Here is a 16,297-nt window from a genome sequence, read left to right as displayed (position 1 = left end):
CTATTCCAGTATTATCTGCTGTAATGATGTAATATGTATTAAATCACAAATAAAAGGTAGAAGTAGATTGAGAACTCCTTCTTGAATAATAATAATATTGACAATTATAGGGTGCTTCCCGTGTTTCAGGCACTACGTGCTTTGCACATACTAACATTTTATTCTTTCAATGACCTGTGGGATAAGTACTGTTATCCCTCTTTTATAAACAAAGAAATTGAGAATTAGATAGGCTTAAGTACTTGTAACAGCTGATATAATTACAAAATAGCCTAACTCCAAAGTTCATGTTTATAACCACTAGTAAGGCAATTAAGTGCATAATGTATAATTAGACAAGATTTCTGGTAGCCCTAAAAATTGACCCTCAAAGCTAGTAAGCAGTTAATTTAATTATATAGAGCATTTTATTGGAATACCTCATTTTCTTCATGATTCCTGGTAAATGAGGTTTTAGCATTGCTTAGGTTTCTTGGTTTAGGTTTGCTGAGTTATGCTGGCTGCAATGTCTGCACTCTATAGTGCTGACCATACGTGAGGCTCATTTCCTGAAAGCTGTGCAACAGCAAAGGATGTCTCCAAACTCGGGGACTTCCTCTTCCTGTGTGAAGAGATTCGAATCCTTCTCCCTGAAGTCTAGTTACTTAATAGGATTAGGTTCACAACCATTGTTCACTGTCCAGCAAACAGAAATATTCCATGAGATTGAGGCGTTAATTTGTTTAGAATGTGTTATCACACCTGTTTTATTATTTCCAAACACTTAAAGGTTACTTGATGTAAATATTGCTGCAGACAGAACACTAATTCTCAGGGCCTTTGTAACTGCTACATTTTATTCATTAGTGCATTTAAGCTGTACCCATAGTTAATGAAGCATTGACTATTCCTAGTCAAGGAATTGGTATTGATTCTTTTAAAGTGAATTTAATAGGTTCTTTCTCTACAGCTGCTGGGAGATGTTTTTCAAGGAAAACCCAAGACCTTCCCAGAACTTATGAATATTGCAATTTACATACTAGAAACAATTTTAGAAGTGCTAAATTCCTGTAGTAACTTTATTAACTGCATTCTTGTTGCTGTGAAAAAAGAGGAGAAACAGATGTTAGATAATATCTACATTTCTTGTGCAGCTCTTATACCAGGTTAGAGAAAATACTTTTTTCTTAAAGAAAAATAGGTAATCTGCTCCAAGAATTTAAAAATCTATTTTATGGAGCTATGATAAAGACACACATTTTAAAAATAATTTATCTAAAATGTTTGATTCATGATTTATGTTCTTTTGAGTAATTTACTAATACTTGTCAATAGAATTTCCTTTTTAAATAGAATTCATTAATGCAGATCCTATAAAGGTATTGATATTTGGTCATGGAAAGAAAAATCATTATTGTTGTCTTAATTTACAAACTGTTGTGTAGTAGTGTCTCACATGAGAATAAAAGGTAGATATATTTATATTATTTTGAAAATTAAATAGTCGGCACATATCAATTTCAATACATTTGTTCAATGCAATTTTTATAGATCATCAGGTTTTTAATAACTTGTTTTTTAAGGTACTTTAGCATTTAATTACATGAAAATGCTATGACTTTAATCGTGTTTTTCAATTAAGTCTTAGTTAGGCTTCAATTTCAAAGTGAAATGCTTTGAGCTTTTTATTATCTTTCAAATTAAAGCTTCAATTTAATTTTGGAAATCTTATTTGTACTCTTTTTTAAAAAAACTGAATTGAGACTTTTGAGGCAGTTGGTAATGAGGTGGGTGGTAAGTAATTACCTGAGTGCCGCCCTAGGTGAGATTCATAAATATAAGGACTAACTTCTGTCCAGTAATTTCATGCTATGAAGTTTTTTCCTGTTTATACTTGACTGTAGACATAGCAAATGCAAATATCTTCTATGGATTGTAAATGTTAAGACATTGGAGTTTAGCATGCTGTTACAGAAAAGAGAAAAATAATAAGAACTAATCAAAGTTTTTGGATTTGTTTTGAGGGTAATTCAAAGGATATATAGGGAAACAGATATTCCATCAGCAGAAAACAGCTTACCTTAAATTTTACAACCGAAATATACTGTTTTCGTAATGCACTGTGGCAGAAATAATTTGTTCCTGTGTAAACATTCATTTATTCTGTTTCTAATTTAAAAAATAGAGACTTAACTATGGCTTCCCAGGTGGCGCAATGGTAAAGAATCCACCTGCCAATGCAGGAGACATGGGTTTGATTCCTGGATCAGGAATATAAGTGGCAACCCGCTCCAGTCCTCTTGGCTGGAGAATTCCATGGACAAAGGAGCCTGCAACAGTCCATTGGGTCACAGAGTCGGAGATGACTGAGTACACAAAGAAAAAGAAAATGTTTCCAATAATGGGAGACAAAAATAGTACTATGGAATAGTGTACAGGTGTCAAGAATGATATTTTGGAGAAATATTGATTCCCCTTGTCCTCAGCCACACGGCACTGGCACTAAATAACTTAAAATGATGTTACAGGACAGTATTTGCAGTTTTGCCTGCCTTGTTTACTGGTGCATCCTTGATTTTACATTTCCTAACAAGTTTTCTTATTTAAAGCTTATTTCTCTACTTGCTTACTTAAAATCTTCATGTATCCAAATAAGAGAAGGGCCATCACCATTTATTCTTCAGGATTTTGCTTTGTAGGGATTTGATTTGAGAACCTGCCCAAGGTTCGCTGATTCTGAAAGGAGTCTGATAGAAGACATGCCATGGTAGAATTAGCCTATATTTCATTTTCACTAATTTTCTGCCTATCAGCAAGTGACAGTTATTCACTAAAATATATTTTATAATGAATAAATCTCTGTTCTTAGAAAATTCTGAAGACATTTATGGACACTCAAGTCATTTGAGAATGAGAATGCTTGGGATGCTTACTAACTATACATGAATGGACAGCTATAGTTCTGCAGTCTCTCAGCACACTCATTTTATTTGGGGCAGTATAATCCTGAATGCCTGGTGAATCCTTTTTACATGGTATCAATTGCTTATGTGATGTTTTCTTTCTTGATCTTATATCATATCTTTCTTCCCCCATTACAGATGTCATATATTTTCCACCTAAAATTCTGACAGCGGTTGGGTCTAACATTTCTTTTCACTGTATCTATAAAAATGAAAAGAAGATTATTTCCTCAAAAAAGATTGTTTGGTGGTTGAATTTAGCTGAGAAAATTCCTCAAAGCCAGTATGATGTTGTGGATGACCATATTAGCAAAGTTACTTTTCCCAACTTGAATGCAACCAAACCCCGAGGAAAGTTCACCTATGATGCAGTGTACTGCTGCAATGAGCAAGAGTGCCACCATCGCTATGCTGAGTTATACGTGATTGGTAAGAATCCCAGGCTTGTCTTTTTTTTTCCCATGAGATATGTTTTTATTATGGACTCCATCTTAGAGTCCCATTGAAGATGCTAAGGAAATTTTATTTTCATTAAAAAAATGTTTTGGTGTTTTTGCTTTATAGTAATATTTTAATGTGTTTTAAATAGATGTCAATATCAATATATCATGTGAAACTGATGGGTACTTAACTAAAATGACTTGCAGATGGTCACCCAATGCAATCCAATCACTTGCAGGAAGCAATTTGCAGCTGAGGTATCATAGGTATGTATTATTTTTGTTATTTTATTTTTCTGTGGATATGGCAAGATAAACATTTCTTATAAAAATGTCATGATAGTGATACCCTTGTAGGTTTATTCCTGAAAGAGGAAAGTAGAATATACTTAATTAGGAAATTTTTGAGGAGTTAAATAAATTGGTGATTCTTGAAAATATTCATACACAAAAAGTTGTAATTTGTTTTTATGTCAGATTATTTTTTTCTGATGATCAGTTAATTCTCCACAATTGCATTTAATGTGGAGAAACAATTAATATGTAGTTAATGAATGAAATCCCCAAAACTAATGTCTATACATTTTTAATTTGACTTGGAGAATTGACTAGAGGAAACTATGAAGGATTATAGAAGCCTTATATCATTTGCTGAAGATTAAGATTTTAGAAAAAAATTGGAGGTAGTGGCACAGAGATTGTGAGAGACAATATGAATGGTTTTTATAAATAGGTCAGATTATTTTTTTAATTGAACTATAGTTGATTTACAATGTTGTGCTAGTTTTCAGGTGTGCTGCAAAATGATTCAGTTATGTGTGTCTATATGTGTGTGTGTGTGTATCTATTCTTTTTCAGATTCTTTTCATTATAGGTTATTATCAGATACTGAATATAGTTCTCTGTGCTATATAGTAAATCCTTGTTGTTTATCTGTTTTATAAATAGTAGTATGTATCTGTTAATCCCAAACTCCTAAATTATTTATTTCTTCCTTCCTTTCCCTTTTGGTAACCATAACTTTGTTTACTTCACAATGATTAAACTATTCTAGTAGAGTAATTTCATTTGTTTTTTACCCTGCTCTGTTTTAAAAAGAATTTAAGTTTATTGTCTTCCTACAGTATTCTCCTTCTCTCTATAAATGCTTTTATCTTAAATGTGTTTTAGGACAAGATAGACATATTTAAATTTTTATCATACTCTTTAGTAATTTTCAGGAACGTGTACTGCTCTTAAACACCCTGTCTCCATTTGTATCAGGACTTCCAGTTTTATATCTTGTGCTCATTTATTCTTAAAATCTAAAGTTTCTACTTGAAAAACAAGTCCATTTTCTCAAATAATGTGTTCTGATCTGTTCCTACTGCTACCAATCTATTCTTACATAGTATTAGAAAAAACAGGGCAATTTCTTCATCTCTCATGTGGGAATAATAGCTGTCTTCATCTCACCTGATATGAGTACTATAAAATGGTACGAGGAGGGAGGTGGGAGGGGGGGTTCAGGATTGGGAACACGTGTACACCCATGGCGGATTCATGTTGATGTATGGCAACACCAATACAATATTGTAAAGTAATTAGCCTCCAATTAAAATAAATAAATTTAAATTAAAAATAAATGAATAGAATGTTCACTGTATACCACATTACTTTTGTAATCTCTTTACTTTCTTTCCATGACATTTTCAGTGGTGTTTGTAGATTACTGTTCTCTAAGCATTTTGAGTCATTTATCTTCCTAGTATTTTCAGAAGAACCATGAAACTAGCTGCATGCTTGGTCAAGATTTTTAATCTCTTTAAGCTTCATTTTCCTTATCTGTACAATGGAACAAATAATAGGACTTGAAGGGTTTCTGCGAGAATAATATTTTAATTATAATTAAGTGATATGATTTCTTCTGGTAAACATTCAATAAATGTTTGTATCTATCATGATGATACTGATGCTAATCTTTGAATTGCAAGTGGACTGTTAATGTGCTTCTGTACAAGATGATGACTCCTCACACCACTTTTCTCATCTAACCTCACCCATCACAGTCTTTCACATACACACACACATACACAAACTCACACATGGTTATAATTTTGAGGAAATAGGAAGAAAAAGGTGTCACAAAAAATGGAAAATAAGAGACAAAAATACAGATTTTCCATTTTCATGTAACCTCCTTACTCCCATTCTTAAGGAAATAGTAACTGCTACTTTTAGCACTTAACTACTATATTTAAAGCAAATAATGGCAGAAGAGTTATTTGAAAGAAGAGGTGAAATGCTTTATATTCTCTAATGTGTTGATTGGGATGTGGTGATAAAAATACTTTCTTAATTTTCTTTTCTGAGAAAATAAGTGATATACCTGACTATATGCCTGCATGCTCAGTCGTGTCCAACTCTTTGCAACCTCATGGACTGTAGCCCATCAGGCTCCTCTGTCCATGGGATTCTTTAGGCGAGAATACTGGAGTGGGTGCCATTTCCTTCTCCAGGGGATCTTCCCAACTCAGGGGCTGAACCCATGTCTCCTCTGCATGGCCAGGTGAATTCTTTACCACTGGGTCACTTGGGAAGCTCACCTGACTATACGATCCATATGTAAGTCAAGAATTGGTATTATTTTAATTATATTGCTTTGAACGAGAATATATTAGGGCAATGTCAATTAAGATATAATTTACTATCAATTATGTTTTCAATTTGTGGTAGAATTTAACGTGCAAGGAATTTACCTTCCTTTCCATCTCAGGAATGTCCCATTACCACTTATGATCTTTATTTTAAAAATCGATCACTGAGCTATATTAGCATAGCTTCCAAAGTGGTGTAAGTCCTATCTCTAATTGGATCCTTCTCTCCTTATTAGAAAATTGTCATTTACTTCAATTGCATACTGACTTACTGTCAAGTGAAATATTTAATAAGCATTTTCTACTTTTATGGAAAGATTGTAATATAGCTGGGAATTCAGAAATACCTTTTCAATAAGAAGAACTTCTTTTAGATGGAGCAAAAACTGTCTGTTTTAAACAACAAAGAAGTCTTCTCAGATATCTTATTGCTTTCATCATTGCTGTATACTTATTGATTGTTTTTGTATCTTTTAAGGAGCAGCCTGTACTGTTCTGATGTTCCATCTATTCATCCTGTATCTGAACCCAAAGATTGCCACTTGCAGAGAGATGGTTTTTATGAATGCATATTTCAGCCAATCTTTCTATTATCTGGTTATACAATGTGGATTAGAATTAATCACACGTTGGGCTCACTGGACTCTCCACCAGTTTGTGTCATTCCTGATTCTGTGGGTACGTCAAAAACTATATGTATGTCTTCATTTTTATTAGCAGATTTGGATTCAGACTGATTCAGGGTAACAGTTGAATTTTGCTATTTTCTGATCACACTAGATTAAAAAATTATTTTCTGATCACACTAGATTAAAAAAATTATTTTCTTATTCGCAGTGGAATTGAAAAGAAAATCAGCCTTAGACAATTTTACAATTTTTATTTTACTTGTAGCACAATTTTTTAACAATAGGGATATGTTTAGCACATAATTTGCTGAGTTATATTGGTTACTGGGTTTAAAATTTGGTACTAATATTATTCTAAATAATACACTATTTTATGTTTTTTTCTCAATATACATATGGCAGCATCTGATGTTTTTAATTTAAAAGTTTAATTTGGATATTCTGATGGTTTTTGCAATCTGAGTAGCATAACTCAAAGCTTAAATTTGTAAGGCTGGGTAGGAAGCAGAAGGATTCAAAATAACTCAAGTGAAATAAAGAGAAAATAATCAAGATGATGACATCCATTATAGTATTTTAAAAAGATATTTTGATTTCAAAGGACAAAGAGAACCCTTGGAAATTTGGTGTATTGCTCCAAGTATCACTGTGAAATCTTTGAAAAATGGCCCATTTATGATTGTCTGGCAAAGACAGAAGAGTATCTTTTGATGATGTATACTATTTTGTTGGGAAATTATACCAAAAATTAATGTTGGTCCATTGTATTTTTAGATAATTAATACATATCTGACTTCAAATCTAAATTTTATTAGATATAGGATGAAACAGTTGTAATCAAAAAAGTTTTCTGTCAATATGAAGTCCCAATTAATTGATCTGCCCTCTTCAGGTCCCTCACTAGTTTGGTTCCATTTTAAGTGATTTTATTGTAAGGAGTACTTCTCTGATACTAAATATTCTAGGGTAGCAAAGAATTCTTCTATACCCCTCCCCACAAACATGCACAGATACACCCTCGCATCTATTATGTGACAACTGCAACATGGATTCAGTTTGATATCTGAATAATTTTTGATGTTACTCTTTTCAGTACTAATATAAGGCATTTAAGTTGGACTTAGACCATCCCCGTGGAAAAGAAATGCAACAAAGCAAAATGGCTGTCTGGGGAGGCCTTACAAATAGCTATGAAAGAAGAGAGGTGAAAAGCAAAGGAGAAAAGGAAAGATATAAGCATCTGAATGCAGAGTTCCAAAGAATAGCAAGAAGAGATAAGAAAGCCTTCTTCAGCGATCAATGCAAAGAAATAGAGGAAAAGAACAGAATGGGAAAGACTAGAGATCTCTTCAAGAAAATTAGAGATACCAAGGGAACATTTCATGCAAGGATGGGCTCGATAAAGGACAGAAATGGTACGGACCTAACAGAAGCAGAAGCTGTTAAGAAGAGGTGGCAAGAATACATGGAAGAACTGTACAAAAAAGATCTTCACGACCGAGATAATCACGATGGTGTGATCACTCATCTAGAGCCAGACATCCTGGAATGTGAAGTCAAGTGGGCCTTAGAAAGCATCACTATGAACAAAGCTAGTGGAGGTGATGGAATTTCAGTGGAGCTATTTCAAATCCTGAAAAATGATGCTGTGAAAGTGCTGAACTCAATATGCCAGCAAATTTGGAAAACGCAGCAATGGCCAGAGGACTGAAAAATGTCAGTTTTCATTCCAATCCCAAAGAAAGGCGATGCCAAAGAATGCTCAAACTACCGAACAATTGTACTCATCTCACATGCTAGTAAAGTAATGCTCAGAATTCTCCAAGCCAGGCTTCAACAATATGTGAACTGTGAACTTCCTGATGTTCAAGTTGGTTTTAGAAAAGGCAGAGAAACCAGAGATCCAATTGCCAACATCCACTGGATCATGGAAAAAGCAAGAGAGTTCCAGAAAAAAATTTATTTCTGCTTTATTGACTATGCCAAAGCCTTTGACTGTGTGGATCACAATAAACTGTGGAAAATTCTGAGAGAGATGGGAATACCAGACCACCTGACCTGCCTCTTGAGAAATCTGTATGCAGGTCAGGAAGCAACATTTAGAACTGGACATGGAACAACAGACTGGTTCCAAATAGGGAAAGGAGTACGTCAAGGCTGTATATTGTCACCCTGCTTATTTAACTCATATGCAGAGTACATCATGAGAAACGCTGGACTGGAAGCAACACAAGCTGGAATCAAGATTGCCGGGAGAAATATCAATAACCTCATATATGAAGATGACACCACCCTTATGGCAGAAAGTGAAGAGGAACTAAAAAGCCTCCTGATGAAAGTGAAAGAGGAGAGTGAAAAAGTTGGCCTAAAACTCAACATTCAGAAAACTAAGATCATGGCATCTGGTCCCATCACTTCATGGAAAATAAATGGGGAACCAGTGGAAACAGTGTCAGACTTTATTTTTTTAGCTCCAAAATCACTGCAGATGGTGACTGCAGCCATGAAATTAAAAGACGCTTCCTCCTTGGAAGAAAAGTTATGACCAACCTAGATAGTATATTCAAAAGCAGAGACATTACTTTGCCGACTAAAGTCCGTCTAGTCAAGGCTATGGCTTTACCTGTGGTCATATATGGATGTGAGAGTTGGACTGTGAAGAAGGCTGAGCGCCGAAGAATTGATGCTTTTGAACTGTGGTGTTGGAGAAGACTCTTGAGAGTCCCTTGGACTGCAAGGAGATCCAGCCAGTCCATTCTGAAGGAGATCAACCCTGGCATTTCTTTGGAAGGAATGATGCTAAAGCTGAAACTCCAGTACTTTGGCCACCTCATGAGAAGAGTTGACGCATTGGAAAAGACTCTGATGCTGGGAGGGATTGGGAGCAGGAGGAGAAGGGGACGACAGAGGATGAGATAGCTGGATGGCATCACGGACTCGATGGACGTGAGTCTGAGTGAACTCCAGGAGTTGGTGATGGACAGGGAGGCCTGGCGTGCTGCAATTCATGGGGTCTCAAAGAGTCGGACACGACTGAGCCACTGAACTGAACTGAACTGATATTGCTTACTATATACTAGAAGACACTGTGAAAATTCAACTTTGTGAATGACAGCTTCTCCCTTTACTACCTTTGTTAACTTCTAGCTGCTTAAATGCTCCGAGACTATTTAATCACCTATAAAATGTAGAAAACTCCTTCTACTTCCCTGAGGTCAGTATTCTGGGGATCACATAAACTATTGTACTTCAAATCTTTCCTTGTACAAACTAGGCGTTCATGGAGTATATAGATGTGATATCCACATGATTCAGTCAAGTGAAATCATAGATTTAATGCCTTAGGATCTTTTGGAAGCTCATACTTCTTTTCTTGAGGAGGAATTATTTATACCTTCTCAAGAGGTGAAAAATACGTCATCATACTGGTTGGTGAAGAATATCTTCTTGGCATATGAGGAACTGAATAAGCATGAGATAGAGTAATAATAAAAAAAAGCTTAGGAGTTTTGGTCATCCACAATCTGAAGAAGTATCGTTGATGAAGTCTGGAGCTTCAAATGTTCACACTATTGTGGTTATGCTTTGAGATATTAGTCCCCAAATACATTGAGTTTAAGTAATGTCTTTTACTATTTTTTAAAAAAGCTCTTGCCGTCTGGTTCTGTTTGCCTTTGTTTCTACCTTTAAAAAACTTATTTTCCTCAGACTGTAGAGAACCAAGGCTTTACTCTGCAAGACTACCTCTGACCTTAACCTAGAAATACCTTTTAACAAACAGTAGAGAAGTTTGAAACCACATGTGTGGAAATGGATGCACTGTATAGTTTTTTGCGTTTAATTAAAGTTCTATATAGAAGAGTTTGCTATTAAATTTCTTATGTGTTCAGTATGGTATCTTTTGCATGCAGAGACAATAGCTCCATTTCTAATCAGGTCTTACTATTAATTTGTAGAGTGACATGGACAATGAATTGACCTTTTTTCAATCAATAGCTCTATTTGCAAAATAGACATAATCTTTTTCTTATGTATCACATAAAGTTGTAGGGAATAAAATGAGACAATGAATGAGAAAATTCTGAGAAAGTGAGAAAGAGATGTTGCTTTATAAATACAAGTTATGGAAGATTATTGTTGCTAAGTTGTATCTGACTCTTTATAACCATATGGACTATAACCTGCCAGGCTCCTCTGTCCATGGCATTTCCCAGGCAAGATACTGAAGTGGGTTGCCATTTCCTTCTCCAGAGTATCTTCCTGACCCAGGGACTGAACTTGCATCTCCTGCTTGGCAGGTGGATTCTTTACCACTGAGCCTCCTGGGAAGCGCAATGGAAGATTATAAAATCCTAATAACATTTAAAAACATTGTTACTGTTTAAATTACTGTTACATAATACTTTAAATTTTTTTTTCTAGTGAAACCACTGCCTCCATCCAGTGTGAAAGCAGAAATTACTGTAAAATTTGGATTATTGAAAATATCTTGGGAAAAGCCGGTCTTTCCAGAGAATAATCTTCAGTTCCAGATTCGCTATGGTTTAAGTGGAAAACAAGTACAATGGAAGGTATTTTTTTCCTGGAAATTTCTTCAGCTTGCCTCACTAAATATTATTTCTTATAACTGTTTAAGAATTGCATAAGATTTATTTTGCTGGCATAAACTACATCCTCCTGTATTCTGTAGTTCTTTTTGTTAAATTTTTGTTGTTGTTCAGTCACTCAGTCATGTCCAACTCTTTGCGATCCCACTGACTGCAGCACAGTCAGGCTTCCCTGTCCTCTACTATCTCCTGGAGTTTGCCTAAGTTCTATCCATTGAGCTGCTAACCCTTTCAAGGAATGAAATGTCCTGTGATTGATCATTGCCCAAGGTGTGTTTTATAGAACATTGATCCCGTAAAATGTTTCTTGAACAAAGATCACATTAAATAAAGTTTAGGAAACCTTGCATCACTATATGTCCCTAGTGTAGCATCATGATACTTTGCATGTTAAAGGTTTGGAGAAGTCCTGAATTTAAGAAACATTTGTGACTTTATTTCATCCTGTTTCTCAAACTCATTTTACCAAGGAATCTTTTTTCCTCTAACACACATATTCAATGGGACACATTTTGGAAGCTGCTTTTATCAAACAAGCAGAATGACACCCACAGTGGCAAGTGAATATATGATACCTTTTTGTTTTGGCTTTCTGAAAGCACCCTGCAAAACCTAGAAATAGCAGGAGCTCCCATTATGTCTAAATTACAGTGATTTCAGCTGAATGTGACAGTTTACCTACTTATTGAAGAGACTGAATATCAGACAGGCCCTATAGAGTATGCCCTATCTAACCACTAGGTTAAAATTATTAAAAGTCTGTGGACAGAGGTTAGCACTAGGGTAAGAGGGTGATTGGGAAGTGAGGTTGCAAGAGAACTCTTGTCCTAGTCTTGTCATGAGGTGGAAATTACAGGATGGCTAAGGCAATCCTTAACTTGAAGGAACTCACATTGTGAGCCTAGTAAATTTCTAAAGTCAGAAAACACAAAGTCAGTTCTCTCTTAGTTTTGGAATAGTGTTAGAGTTTAAAATAAAATGCACCTCAGGGTCTTTTAGCTACATATGTGTTAGTAATGATCAATCTAATGATTTGACTTGTTTTACAGATGTTTGAGGTGTATGATGCAAAATTAAAATCTGCCAGTCTCCCAGTGCCAGACCTCTGTGCAGTCTATACTGTCCAGGTGCGCTGTAAGAGGCTAGATGGACTGGGATATTGGAGTAATTGGAGTACTCCAGCCCACACAGTTGTCGTGGATGTGAAAGGTCTGTAGAGATTTTGTGAATGTGTCTTAAAAATGCCTAAGTACGTGCTTCAAATATGACTGAAAGATAATCCTTCTAAGATCATATGTACAAGTTGGGCTCCTTGTCATTTTGCAGTTCCTATCAGAGGACCTGAATTTTGGAGAATAATTAGTGAAGACACCACTAAAAAAGAGAGAAATGTCACTTTGCTTTGGAAGGTATTCCTGATTTTTATGTTATTTAAAGTTTTACTTCTATATCCTGAAAGATTTACTTCATTGTAAAAAGATTTATTCAGTAATGCCATCTTTTGTAAACTCTGCAATCCCAAATTTATTTCCGTTTGAAGATGTCGATTACAGAGAGCCGAGATGAAGAGTGGAGGAAGCACTGGTCTGGGGTTTGGAGACTTTAATTCTGTTTTTGGCTTGACATGGTGTAGTTAATCAGTGTTATTTTGACAGTCACTTAGACCTTTCACCCTCAGTTTCCTCATCTCTATCAACATAAGATTGGGCTGAATAATATCTAGTGTTCTTTCAAGTCCAAAAATTGCATTAGTGTTTAACCCTAACCAGAGTAAACATGGCCTTCCCTACATACCTCAAGGACGTTGAGATTGTTCTTTCTGTATGATGGCAAATATACAACAGATATTTCCAAAAACAATGAGTATAGGACTTGGCAATTTTGAAAGCATTCTTTCTCCCAAATGAATTGATTTCTGTCCCAAGTGAATGTATTTTTTTGTTGTTAGAGTTTTCAGGGGATACAAACATTCAGTCCTTACAAACATCATTTGTCATTAGGGAAATCCATACTAGAGCAAACAGTGAGATATACTACATACTTTTGGGGATGGTTAAAATCCAAAAAACTCATAATAAATTGCTGACTAGAATGTGAAGCAGTGGGAACTTTTATTCTTTGCTGGCGGTAATGCAAAATTGTACAACCACTTTGGAATATAGTTTGGTAGATTCTTATAAAAAACTTTGGTACTTTCATATAATGGAATGATGCGTGCGTGTGCTAAGTCTCTACAGTCCTGTCTGACTCTTTGTAACGCTGTGGACTGTAGCCCACCAGGTTCCTCTGTTCATGGGATTCTCTGGAAAAGAACGAGTTGAGTGGGTTGCCATGCCCTCCTCCAGGGGATCTTCCTGACCCAGGGATCAAACCTGCATTTTTTACCACTGGCAGGCGGGTTCTTTACCGCTAGTGCTGCCTGGCAATAATCAGTGATAAAAAGAATATAAAGCCCCAAAAGGTATGGATGAGTCTTAAATGAATGTTGCTAAGTGCTAGAAGCCTGTGTAAAGGGCTACATTATGATTCTACTTGGATGACATTCAAGAAAAGATAGATGTAACTATAGAGACAGCAAAAAGATCAATGGTTTCCAGGTGTTTGGTTGATGGGGAAAGGTTTGAATGGGTGAAGAACAGGGGGTTTTTTATGATGGTGAAACTATTTGGTATAATATGGTCCTAGTGAGTACACGCTGGTGCTGCTGCTAAGTCGCTTCAGTTATGTCCGACTCTGTGTGACCCCATAGACGGCAGCCTTGTGTATTTCTCAAAATTCATAAAACCTTATAGCATAAAGAGAAAACTTTAATGTATGCAAATTAAAGATAAATCATTGGAGGTTGGAGAATCCTAGGATGGAGTTCAGGCTGCAACGAGAGAATCTAACAGTACTACAAGTATATGAAACAACCTTACTGAAGGAGTTGGGCAAAAAAGGTCCAGGCCTAGGCAACCTTTTTAATGAGTAGATTCTTAGGAATAAAGTCAAAAGGAACTGTGCATAATCACTGTATTCTAGTTGGTAAAGTCATTTTTCTCACAAGGTATGGGTTAACAGTTTTGGTATCATTAGATATATAAATTGGAATTGAACAATTAAGTATTGGATGATGGGTGGTAAGAAGGACTCAAGTTTGTTACTGTTTAATTGATTATAGATAAGCAAAGAATGATCCATGTGGTAATGGATTAGGGTATGAACTCATGTTTAGCTTAATATGGATACAGATAGATTCACCTAGAAATTTTCAGTGGGAAGAACCTCCAACCAAGAATACTCAGCAAGACTCTTGTTCAGATTTGATGGAGAAATCAAAAGCTTTCCAGGCAAGCAAAAGTTAAGAGAATTCAGGACTATCAAGTCAACTTTATAACGAATGATAAAAGAGGTTCTCTAGGTAGGAATCACAAGTGAAGGGAAAGACCTACACAAAATAAACCCTAAACAATTAAGAAAATGGTAATAGATCATACATATCAATAATTACCTTAATGTAAATGGATTAAATGCACCAACCAAAAGACAAACTGGCTGGGCGGATGAAAACATATGCATGCATACACTTCCACTTACCATATCACTCTACTTAACCCCCTAAATTGTATGTAATTATTTTATATTGTTAGGTTAATTATGTTTCCATTACAACCTGTAATCATAGTTCTCTTTTATCTTTTGTCTGGCTATTGATTGAGAAATTTTCATAGATATGTGTATATATAGATATAGTACACACACATATGCATTTCCTTAATCTGTCAACTGAGAAAGCCATATTCTGGTAGTAAGCAACACTCTCAGATTTGTTTCTAATACTCTTCTCCAATAAAGAAACTAAGGCTCTGTGAAAAAATGCTTGGTAATAGGTCTGGGGCAGGAAATATACAAGATGAGCCTAGAGTAACTTGCAGGTCTAGAAAGTAAGGAAGTTTATCATCAATTTTATTTGAGGGTTACAAAAGTAAACATTTGTATATGAAAACTGACAGATTGTTTAAAAACAAAATGCAACATTTGTATGATTTTTCATTTATTTCTTGCTGTGCTGTGCTTAGTCGCTCAGTGGTGTCCAACTCTTTGTGACCCCATGGACTGTAGCCTGCCAGGCTCCTCTGTCCATGGGGATTCTCCAGGCAAGGAGTGGGTTGCCATGCCTTCCTCCAGGGGACTTTCCCAACCCAGGGTTTGAAGCCAGGTCTCCCATGTTGCAGGCGGATACTTTACCGTCTGAACCACCAGGGAAGCCCTTGTTTCTTGCAGTGGCTGCTAATATCTTCTCACCACCTACCCAGGTTCTTCTAAGACCTGCAGGGATATAGTTATGTGTGTTTGTATTTATGTTTCTCAATTTTTGACTTAGAAGAAGAATCTCAATGACAAAAAAATGAGAAGCACTGCTCTAGTCTGTTGTATAGTGTCAAGCATTCTAAAGGTTGACAAGGTATTAGTAGCACTTAAATCTTACCTGAAACAGGTGAAGGTGATGGGGAAAGTGGGATGTAATGTTAATGCTCTGTAGGATGGAAGGATAGAATTGTACTAAGAATGCATTTTACACTGGTATCTCGGTGACCTGGTAAGATTTTTTTTAACTACAGGACAGACGTTCTGGGGTGCCTTGTACACTGTCCTGATGCTCTCTGTGACTTGTAGTGTCAGCATGTCATGGGAAGGAAAAAAATGACCAGTCTTACTAAGATTGATAGAAGTGGTGATTAATTTCTTTTCAGCTCTTTCTCATTGCTGCTTTACAGAAACAGAGGGTTATTCCTTTTTTTTTTCTTTTTAGATGAAGAAACTGTCAACTCCCTATTAGTCTTTCTTTTCTCTAAAATTAGAGTGAAACTTCCTGGGAGAAAAGTATCCTATTTATATCCAAACTTCATTATCTTCAAATGATTTATTCTCTGAGTCTTAAAGAAAAAACAAAAGCCATAAGGAGAAAACAAGTTTCCCATGTTCCATAGTCACCCAGACAGCTTCAGGGAGACTGTCAGAGCAGCCCACAATTCAGCCTTGAATTCATCAGGGCTTGCTCTG

At 35.7% G+C, this 16,297-nt stretch overlaps 1 protein-coding gene across 1 annotated transcript in view; it reads left to right on the top strand.

The window, feature by feature from the left end:
- Positions 1–16,297, top strand: part of LEPR (leptin receptor) — a 75,618-nt gene that overhangs the window by 39,353 nt on the left and 19,968 nt on the right. The window contains exons 7-12 of the mRNA XM_052637728.1: positions 3,081–3,371; positions 3,532–3,649; positions 6,497–6,696; positions 11,070–11,218; positions 12,304–12,463; positions 12,581–12,663. Of these exons, the coding sequence (XP_052493688.1) occupies positions 3,081–3,371; positions 3,532–3,649; positions 6,497–6,696; positions 11,070–11,218; positions 12,304–12,463; positions 12,581–12,663 (1,001 nt within the window). The remainder of the gene's footprint in view (positions 1–3,080; positions 3,372–3,531; positions 3,650–6,496; positions 6,697–11,069; positions 11,219–12,303; positions 12,464–12,580; positions 12,664–16,297) is intronic.

Source organism: Budorcas taxicolor, chromosome 3 (genome assembly GCF_023091745.1).
Source record: "Budorcas taxicolor isolate Tak-1 chromosome 3, Takin1.1, whole genome shotgun sequence".
Classification (NCBI taxonomy): domain Eukaryota; kingdom Metazoa; phylum Chordata; class Mammalia; order Artiodactyla; family Bovidae; genus Budorcas; species Budorcas taxicolor.
Note: the sequence above shows the minus strand (reverse complement) of the source record. Positions and strands in the feature narration are given on the sequence as shown.